The 10,802-nt window shown below is 52.0% G+C and overlaps 1 protein-coding gene across 2 annotated transcripts in view; it reads right to left on the reverse strand.

Annotated features, from left to right (window-relative positions):
* Positions 1-9,751, reverse strand: part of immt (inner membrane protein, mitochondrial (mitofilin)) — a 39,107-nt gene extending 29,356 nt beyond the window's left edge. Inside the window, exons 1-4 of one of the 2 annotated variants that reach the window (XM_079250519.1) lie at positions 9,611-9,751; positions 8,019-8,089; positions 7,727-7,919; positions 1,124-1,250 (exon numbers count right to left, since the gene is read on the reverse strand). In XM_079250519.1, coding sequence (XP_079106645.1) covers positions 1,124-1,250; positions 7,727-7,919; positions 8,019-8,089; positions 9,611-9,652 — 433 coding nt within the window. In that variant the 5' untranslated portion in view covers positions 9,653-9,751. Of the gene's footprint in view, positions 1-1,123; positions 1,254-7,726; positions 7,920-8,018; positions 8,090-9,610 lie in introns of both variants that reach the window. The other variant, XM_079250518.1, reaches the window with a different exon arrangement.
* Positions 9,752-10,802: the final 1,051 nt, after the last annotated feature.

A 10,802-nucleotide genomic window follows, 5' to 3' on the forward strand; every position in this document is an offset into this window, starting at 1 on the left:
ACAAAGAACAGCTGAGTCTTCAGTTCCCTCCAAGAACCACATCCACGTCATCAGCAGAGGAAGACCAGAAACCCTGGAGAACCAGATCCATGATGTGGCTGAAGCTACTGTGGTGGAAATTTTATGTTTTGGCTTTGTGGGCTTTCTGAAAAGGTCATGATGAACTTAAGCTTAGTTCCAGTGTCTGCTTATTCCCTTTACAGACATAGCGATGTGTAGATCTGACATGTCTGCATTCAGACATCTGGGATCTGATTAGTTAGAACACTCTCTTCCTCTGAAGAGGGTTACAGCTAAACACAGACATTTCTTCTTTAGAATAACATAGATTCAGGTCAGACAACTGACGCCCTTATGCGAGGGTAAAAGGATGCTTCAGCCAGGAACTCAGGTAGAACATTCCAGACTTCTGCCCTGTCGGACCTCTGGACTGTCTCTCCAAATTGTAATTTGTATTATTCTGTACTTAATTTTCTGTTCAAAAAACTTTGTAATCTTTTCCACTTCAGAACCAGACTCCTCGTCATCGACAGACTTTTTTCCACAACACCACTGAACCTGAAGCAATCTGGATGTTTCCGTCTGGATGAGCGGACATGAAGCTAGCAGCGGACATGAAGCTAGGAGCGGACATGAAGCTAGCAGCGGACATGAAGCTAGCAGCGGACATGAAGCTAGGAGCGGACATGAAGCTAGCAGCGGACATGAAGCTAGCAGCGGACATGAAGCTAGCAGCGGACATGAAGCTAGCAGCGGACATGAAGCTAGCAGCGGACATGAAGCTAGGAGCGGACATGAAGCTAGGAGCGGACATGAAGCTAGCAGCGGACATGAAGCTAGGAGCGGACATGAAGCTAGGAGCGGACATGAAGCTAGCAGCGGACATGAAGCTAGCAGCGGACATGAAGCTAGGAGCTTCCGGCCCATCACGGATCCAGGACTCTGACCCAGGACTCAGTGAAACCAGAACTTTAAGTTGGCCAGACTGGTTTTTCCTAACCCACGTTCCTCAGTATCAATCAGAAGATTCTGATTACACCACTCGGATCAGAACCGCATCCTGATGAAGAGGGTGGGTGATGTTGTTCTCAGCATTGTGCAGGAAACAGTTAACACAACATACCTTCAATGCTCTGGACCGGGACCGGACTGGACTCCTCAGCTGGCCTCTCCTCCTTGACTTTCTCTTCCGACTCCTCCTTGTTGGTCTTCCCCCATTTTTCCATCATGGATGGCGGCTGGACCAGCTCCTTCTGAGCAGAACCAGGAGTCAAAAATCTGCTGTTCTGATTGGCTCTTTATGGATCCAGAACATTCTTTATTCAGGTGTGTCAGGTGACACGTCCACCTGCCTCCTGACCACACGCCTGTGTTCACCTCACAGGCTGACACAGTCACTTTCCCCACGGGCCGAACCAGAATGAACCGGGCCGAACTGGGCCGAACCGGGCCGTCACCTTTTCCCGAGCCTCCCCAGGCCAAACCGGACTGTGCCAGCTTTTGTTGTCTTTTAACCACAGGTCTGGACAGAACTACTGATGTGAACATGATGTTCTGCAGGTCCAGTCTCTGTGAGGTCCAGACTACCAGACCAGACCCTCCATCATCCACATCCTTCCTGTCCCGCCTCCACCCTGTCAGTCACCTGGAGACAGACGTCCACATCTACTGAGACGTCCTCTGTCTCCACTTGAGCAGGAAGTCGTGCTAAGTTCCACATAAACAAACTGACTCCAAGTCTGGTAACCCTGGTAAACCTGGTAACCCTGGCAACGTCTCCACACGTCTCCGTACATCTCCGTACGTCTCCGAACGTCTCTACACGTCTCTGCACGTCTCTACACGTCTCTGCACGTCTCCACACGTCTCCACAGGTCTCCATACGTCTCTACAGGTCTCCACACGTCTCTACAGGTCTCCATACGTCTCTACAGGTCTCCATACGTCTCTACACGTCTCTGCACGTCTCCATATGTCTCCACACGTCTCCATACGTCTCTACAGGTCTCCATACGTCTCTACAGGTCTCCACACGTCTCCATACGTCTCTGCACGTCTCCATAGGTCTCCATACGTCTCTACACGTCTCCGCACATCTCCGCACGTCTCTGCACGTCTCCATACGTCTCTACAGGTCTCCACACGTCTCCATACGTCTCTGCACGTCTCCATAGGTCTCCATACGTCTCTACACGTCTCCGCACGTCTCCGCACGTCTCTGCACGTCTCTGCACGTCTCCATACGTCTCTACAGGTCTCCACACGTCTCCATACGTCTCTACAGGTCTCCACACGTCTCCATACGTCTCTACAGGTCTCCACACGTCTCCATACGTCTCTACAGGTCTCCACACGTCTCCATACGTCTCTACACGTCTCCATAGGTCTCCATACGTCTCTGCACGTCTCCGCACGTCTCCGCACGTCTCCATACGTCTCCATACGTCTCCATACGTCTCTACAGGTCTCCACACGTCTCCATACGTCTCTACAGGTCTCCACACGTCTCCATACGTCTCTACAGGTCTCCACACGTCTCCATACGTCTCTACACGTCTCCATACGTCTCCATACGTCTCTACAGGTCTCCGCACGTCTCCGTACGTCTCTACACGTCTCCGCACGTCTCCATACGTCTCTACAGGTCTCCGCACGTCTCCATACGTCTCTACAGGTCTCCACACGTCTCCATACGTCTCTACACGTCTCCACACGTCTCCACACGTCTCCACACGTCTCCGTACGTCTCCGTACGTCTCCGTACGTCTCCGTACGTCTCCGTACGTCTCCGTACGTCTCTACACGTCTCCGTACGTCTCCGTACGTCTCCGTACTTCTCCGTACGTCTCCGTACGTCTCCGTACGTCTCCTTACGTCTCTGTACGTCTTTACACGTCTCCGTACGTCTCCTTACGTCTCCTTACGTCTCTGTACGTCTCTGTACGTCTCCTTACGTCTCCTTACGTCTCCTTACGTCTCCTTACGTCTCTGTACGTCTCCTTACGTCTCCTTACGTCTCTGTACGTCTTTACACGTCTCCTTACGTCTCCTTACGTCTCTACACGTCTCCGTACGTCTCTACATGTCTCCGTACGTCTCCTTACGTCTCCGTACGTCTCTGTACTTCTCCGTACGTCTCCTTACGTCTCTGTACGTCTTTACACGTCTCCGTACGTCTCCTTACGTCTCTACACGTCTTTACACGTCTCCGTACGTCTCTACACGTCTCCGTACGTCTCCATACGTCTCTGTACGTCTCCGTACGTCTCTACACGTCTTTACACGTCTCCTTACGTCTCTACACGTCTTTACACGTCTCCTTACGTCTCCTTACGTCTCTACACGTCTTTACACGTCTCCGTACTTCTCTACACGTCTCCGTACGTCTCTACACGTCTCCATACGTCTCCATACGTCTCCATACGTCTCTACAGGTCTCCACACGTCTCCATACGTCTCTACAGGTCTCCACACGTCTCCGCACGTCTCCGCACGTCTCCGCACGTCTCTGCACGTCTCTGCACGTCTCCATACGTCTCCATACGTCTCCATACGTCTCTACAGGTCTCCACACGTCTCCACACGTCTCCACACGTCTCCACACGTCTCTACACGTCTCCATACGTCTCTACAGGTCTCCACACGTCTCTACAGGTCTCCACACGACTCCATACGTCTCCGCACGTCTCCGCACGTCTCCATACGTCTCTACAGGTCTCCATACGTCTCCGCACGTCTCCATACGTCTCTGCACGTCTCCGCACGTCTCCGTACGTCTCCGTACGTCTCCTTACGTCTCTACAGGTCTCTACAGGTCTCCACACGTCTCCATACGTCTCCGCACGTCTCCGCACGTCTCTACACGTCTCCGTACGTCTCCGTACGTCTCTACAGGTCTCCGTACGTCTCTGTACGTCTCTACACGTCTCCGTACGTCTCCTTACGTCTCTGTACGTCTCCGTACGTCTCCTTACGTCTCTGTACGTCTTTACACGTCTCCGTACGTCTCCGTACGTCTCTACACGTCTCCTTACGTCTCTGCACGTCTCCGTACGTCTCTACACGTCTCCGTACGTCTCTACACGTCTCCGTACGTCTCTACACGTCTCCGTACGTCTCTGTACGTCTCCGTACGTCTCTACACGTCTCCGTACGTCTCTACACGTCTCCGTACGTCTCTACACGTCTCCGTACGTCTCCGTACGTCTCTGTACGTCTCTACACGTCTCCGTACGTCTCTACACGTCTCCGCACGTCTCCATACGTCTCTACACGTCTCCGTACGTCTCCTTACGTCTCTGTACGTCTTTACACGTCTCCTTACGTCTCCGTACGTCTTTACACGTCTCCGTACGTCTCTACACGTCTTTACACGTCTCCGTACGTCTCTACACGTCTCCGTACGTCTCTACACGTCTCCGTACGTCTCTACACGTCTCCGTACGTCTCTGTACGTCTCTACACGTCTCCGTACGTCTCCGTACGTCTCTACACGTCTCTGTACGTCTCTACACGTCTCTGTACGTCTCTACACGTCTCCGTACGTCTCTACACGTCTCTACACGTCTCTGTACGTCTCTGTACGTCTCTGTACGTCTCTACAGGTCTCCACACGTCTCTACACGTCTCCACACGTCTCTACAGGTCTCCACACGTCTCCGTACGTCTCTACACGTCTCCGTACGTCTCTACACGTCTCCGTACGTCTCCGTACGTCTCTACACGTCTCTACACGTCTCCGTACGTCTCCGTACGTCTCTACACGTCTCCGTACGTCTCTACACGTCTCCGTACATCTCTACACGTCTCCGTACGTCTCCGTACGTCTCTACACGTCTCTGTACGTCTCTACACGTCTCCGTACGTCTCTGTACGTCTCTACACGTCTCCGTACATCTCTACACGTCTCCATACGTCTCCGCACGTCTCCGCACGTCTCCGCACGTCTCCATACGTCTCCATACGTCTCCATACGTCTCCATACGTCTCTACACGTCTCCGTACGTCTCTGTACGTCTCTACACGTCTCCGTACATCTCTACACGTCTCCACACGTCTCCGTACGTCTCCGCACGTCTCCGCACGTCTCCGCACGTCTCCATACGTCTCCGCACGTCTCTACACGTCTCCGCACGTCTCCATACGTCTCCGTACGTCTCTACACGTCTCCGTACGTCTCTACACGTCTCCGTACATCTCTACACGTCTCTGTACGTCTCCGTACGTCTCCGTACGTCTCTACAGGTCTCTACACGTCTCCGTACATCTCTACACGTCTCCGTACGTCTCCTTACGTCTCTGTACGTCTTTACACATCTCCGTACATCTCCGTACGTCTCTACACGTCTTTACACGTCTCCGTACGTCTCTGTACGTCTCTACACGTCTCCGTACGTCTCCGTACGTCTCCACACGTCTCCGTACGTCTCCGTACGTCTCCACACGTCTCCGTACGTCTCCGTACGTCTCCACACGTCTCCACACGTCTCCACACGTCTCCACACGTCTCCACACGTCTCCACACGTCTCCGTACGTCTCTACACGTCTTTACACGTCTCCGTACGTCTCTACACGTCTCCGTACGTCTCTGTACGTCTCTACACGTCTCCGTACGTCTCCTTACGTCTCCTTACGTCTCCTTACGTCTCCTTACGTCTCCTTACGTCTCTGTACGTCTTTACACATCTCCGTACATCTCCGTACGTCTCCGTACGTCTCTACAGGTCTCCGTACGTCTCCTTACGTCTCCTTACGTCTCTGTACGTCTTTACACATCTCCGTACATCTCCGTACGTCTCTACACGTCTCCGTACGTCTCTACACGTCTCCGTACGTCTCCGCACGTCTCCATACGTCTCCATACGTCTCTACACGTCTACACACGTCTCCATACGTCTCTACACGTCTCTACACGTCTTTACACGTCTCCGCACGTCTCCACACGTCTCCATACGTCTCCGCACGTCTCCATACGTCTCTACAGGTCTCCACACGTCTCCGTACGTCTCTACACGTCTCCGTACGTCTCTACACGTCTCCGCACGTCTCCATACGTCTCCACACGTCTCTACACGTCTCCACACGTCTCCATACGTCTCTACACGTCTCTACACGTCTCTACACGTCTCTACACGTCTCCATACGTCTCTACACGTCTCCACACGTCTCCATACGTCTCCGCACGTCTCCATACGTCTCTACAGGTCTCCACACGTCTCCGTACGTCTCTACACGTCTCCGTACGTCTCTACACGTCTCTGTACGTCTCTACACGTCTCTACACGTCTCCGTACATCTCTACACGTCTCCGCACGTCTCTACACGTCTCCGTACGTCTCCGTACGTCTCTACACGTCTCCGTACGTCTCTACACGTCTCCGTACGTCTCTACACGTCTCTACACGTCTCCGTACGTCTCTACACGTCTCTACACGTCTCCGTACGTCTCCACACGTCTCCGTACGTCTCTGTACGTCTCTACACGTCTCCGTACGTCTCTACACGTCTCCGTACGTCTCCGTACGTCTCCGTACGTCTCCGTACGTCTCCGTACGTCTCTGTACGTCTCTACACGTCTCTACACGTCTCCGTACGTCTCCGTACGTCTCTACACGTCTCTACACGTCTCTACACGTCTCTACACGTCTCCGTACGTCAGAACCAGCCCCAGAACCAGTCCCAGAACCAGTCCCAGAACTAGTCCCAGAACCAGTCCCAGAACCAGCCCCAGAACCAGTCCCAGAACCAGTCCCAGAACCAGTCCAAGAACTAGTCCCAGAACCAGCCCCAGAACCAGTCCAAGAACCAGTCCCAGAACTAGTCCCAGAACCAGCCCCAGACCAGTCCCAGAACCAGCCCCAGAACCAGTCCCAGAATCAGCCCCAGAACCAGTCCCAGAACCAGTCCCAGAACCAGCCCCAGACCAGTCCCAGAACCAGCCCCAGAACCAGTCCCAGAATCAGCCCCAGAACCAGTCCCAGAACCAGTCCCAGAACCAGTCCCAGAACCAGCCCCAGAACCAGTCCCAGAACCAGCCCCAGAACCAGCCCCAGAACCAGTCCCAGAACCAGTCCAAGAACTAGTCCCAGACCAGTCCCAGAACCAGCCCCAGAACCAGTCCCAGAACCAGTCCCAGAATCAGCCCCAGAACCAGTCCCAGAACCAGCCCCAGAACCAGTCCCAGAACCAGCCCCAGAACCAGTCCCAGAACCAGTCCCAGACCATTCCCAGAACCAGCCCCAGAACCAGTCCAAGAACTAGTCCCAGACCAGTCCCAGAACCAGCCCCAGAACCAGTCCCAGAACCAGTCCCAGAACCAGCCCCAGAACCAGTCCCAGAACCAGTCCCAGAACCAGCCCCAGAACCAGTCCCAGAACCAGTCCCAGACCAGTCCCAGAACCAGCCCCAGAACCAGTCCAAGAACCAGTCCGGGTTCCTAAAGAGCAACTCTCCCAAAGTCCCCACCTCAACCAGAGGATCCCACTTTTCCCGAATCTCTTCCCACCTCGTCTCATCTTCTCATCAAGCTCTTGGGAACATCTAAATAAACTGTTGAATTATTCTTCTAATGCAAGAACAAGAAAAGTTGTTGAGTCTCTTCTGGAAATGAAGCAGGAGGAAGTTCCTGTCCCAGCGGAACCAGCAGAACCTCTGACCGGACCATGTCTGACATAAAAACGAAGGTCTGGCTGTCAGAGAGCAGCTGTCAGTAAAATTCATCCTGACCTGTTTCCTGACGGGAAGGCCAGGATCCCGCGGAGCCGGTCCAAGAGCCAGACCCAGGAGGTGGTCCGAGTAGGGGACGTTCTTCTCCACGGCCGCTCTGAACTTCTGATCCCACTTAGCGTACAGTATAGTTCCCCCCACACCTCCGCTGACTGTCAGCAGGCCGGCCGCCACCACCTTCGCTGCACCACCGCTGAGATGAAGACGGTGTCACAGAAACATCAGAAAGACTGGAAACAACATCTGTCAGCTTGGGTGTGTGTGTGTGTGTGTGTGTGTGTGTGTGTGTTACCTGTTCTGTCCTGTAGAGTAGAGTCTGCTGAGTCCTGGACCGGCCAGAGGAGTTTTCCCACCACGGGTCCTCTGTGGAGGAAAGCATACAACTAAACACAAACCAGGACCCAGAATGTCTCTGGGTTACCATGGTTACCGAGACATTGAGGATCCTGATAAATGTGGAAACAGTGTGTGTGTGTGTGTGTGTGTGTGTTTCAGACTTGAAAGAATGATGTACAGATGAGAAAAGGCTTGGTCACTGCTGATCTATGTGTGTTATTTCTACAAACTTCTGGTTGCTCTTTATGCTGCTTTATCAGTTCATGCGTTCATTTTACATCATTTTATCCTCAGAATCTGACAGCTGAGTCTGAAACATCACGTCTCCATGGAAACGTCACGTCTGCATGGAAACGTCACGGCGCCATGGAAACGTCACGGCGCCATGGAAACGTCACGGCGCCATGGAAACGTCCCGTCTCCATGGAAACGTCCCGTCTCCATGGAAACGTCCCGTCTCCATGGAAACGTCATGTCTCCATGGAAACGTCACGTCTGCATGGAACCGTCACGTCTGCATGGAAACGTCCCATCTCTATGGAAACGTCACGTGTGCATGAAAACGTCACGTCTTTATGAAAACGTCCCGTCCCCATGGAAACGTCCCAGCGCCATGGAAATGTCACGTCTCCATGGAAATGTCACGTCTCTATGGAAACGTCACATCTGCATAAAAACGTCACGGCGCCATGGAAACGTCACTACAAACTGACTGGGATTAAAGAGTCCATCTTCTACAGCAGGGGTGTCCAAAGTCGGTCCTCGAGCGCCGCTGTCCTGCAGGTTTCCCATGTATTCCTGTTCCAACACATCTAGCTTCCACTAAATGGATCAAACAGCCAATGACGTGCACAACTGATTAAGCTCTACTACTAGTTAATTTGAATCAGGTGTGTCTGAGCAGGGATACATAGAAAACCTGCAGGATTCTGGCCCTCGAGGACCGGAGCTGGACACCTCTGTTCTACAGGAATGTTTGGAGTTTTAGCGTCATCTGAGGAGCAAAGCTTTGTAACTGGGAGTAAATGTGAATATCTGTGTCTGGGTTTACAGATCAGACAATAATCAGAGAAATTACATCAGAACCGCTCTGCTTAACATCTGTTTAAGGTTCTGGTCCACGGTCCAGATGTGAAGCCGCAGAGGACTTTCCTGACTGGTGGCTTGAATAAACTTTATAAATACTTTAAGATTAAGATGGAAAGAAAAGCTCGCCTGGATCTCAGTGGGTCTGAGAAACCAGAACCCCCAGCAGAGTCTGACTTAGAACCGAGTCGGAACCAGCACGGCCCTAGCCTAGATCAGTGTTCAGGCTGATTTCTCACTGAAACGGTTCCGAACTGGGACTGGACCCGGTTGACCTGCTAATGAAGGACATGTCTGCGGTGACCTTTCCGCTGGCACCGCGACACTGGTCGGTTAGCAGGCTGAATCCAGAACCAGAACCAGCACTACAACCAGAACCGGAACCAGAGGTTTACCGGCCTGTAAACGGACCACCTCGGACCGGACCGCTGAACGACACCGAGCGAAGGTTCGGAGTCTTACCGGAACCGTGGCCTTAGCGCCCCTCAGACAAACCCGAAACATGGTCCTCAGTTAGTGCTTGTAGTCCAGAACCAGGTCCACCTCCAGAACCAGGTCCACCTGCACGGTGCTGATCTGATCTGACCCCAACCGGAAGTGGCTTCTTCTGGGGTTCTGATCCGGAAGATCTTCAGCCCCCCCTGCTGGACTGGAGGTGTGCTCGGACTCTAGTTTCAGAATGGACCCAAGATGGCAGCAGAACCAAACAGAACTCAGTTCTCTGGACTGCTGGGCTGAAATGTTTCCATCAAAGTTCTAACCCACCGGTCCTCTTTGGATAGTAGACGTTATTCATTATGGGACAAAAAGACCCACCGTCCCTCCCCAGAGTCGACCCTGTAGTCTGAAAGGGGAGTCTTCCAGTCCAGCGGACTCCCTCCGCCCCAGCCAGCACCACAGCCTCCCGGGCTTTGTGGAACTCCAGACGGGCCCCGGAGACCATGTCAGTGGGATTCCGGAGGTCTTATTCCGGCCCACCTCCACTGACAGCTGCACTTTCAGCTCGATAGCTTCATGTGACATGTAGACCCAACTGTAACCCAGGATCATCCTGGTCACATGAGAAACACCTCGACATTTCCAGCATTTTTATATCCGACTCCTAGTTTTTCTTGCCTTAAATAAGACGAGGCTGAAGTTAGCTTCCGATTCGCAGTACGTATAAAGGGCAATTCCACTGAATTTTTCGGAAACAACACCACATTAGACCAGGTCCTGGCAAAAAACTACAACACTTAGACTCTTCAAATCTAGGCTAAAATATTCCTATATACTATGCAGATTCATTAAAACATAGTCTCTGATTTGTGAAACCTTTATTCTATTTGTGAAAATGCAAATAACGCTCATTTCATGACATTTTTGGCATCTGGACCACATTAGACCAGGTCCTGACAAAAAAAATTACAACACTTAGACTCTTCAAATCTGGACTGGAATATTCTAAATAATATGCAGATTCAATAAAACATAGTCTCTGATTTGTGAAACATTTATTTTTTCATTCATTTTGTGACAAGCGAAATTATGGATTTTTTTTTTATATTGTACAAACTTTAACCCATTTGATATTTTGTTTTGCAGATTATCATGTTGTATCTAATTACAGTTTTGTAATACAAGACAAAGTCATACTTTTCCTTTCTCATTTTTA

Source organism: Telmatherina bonti (assembly GCF_933228915.1).
Source record: "Telmatherina bonti genome assembly, chromosome: 12".
Classification (NCBI taxonomy): Eukaryota; Metazoa; Chordata; class Actinopteri; order Atheriniformes; family Telmatherinidae; genus Telmatherina; species Telmatherina bonti.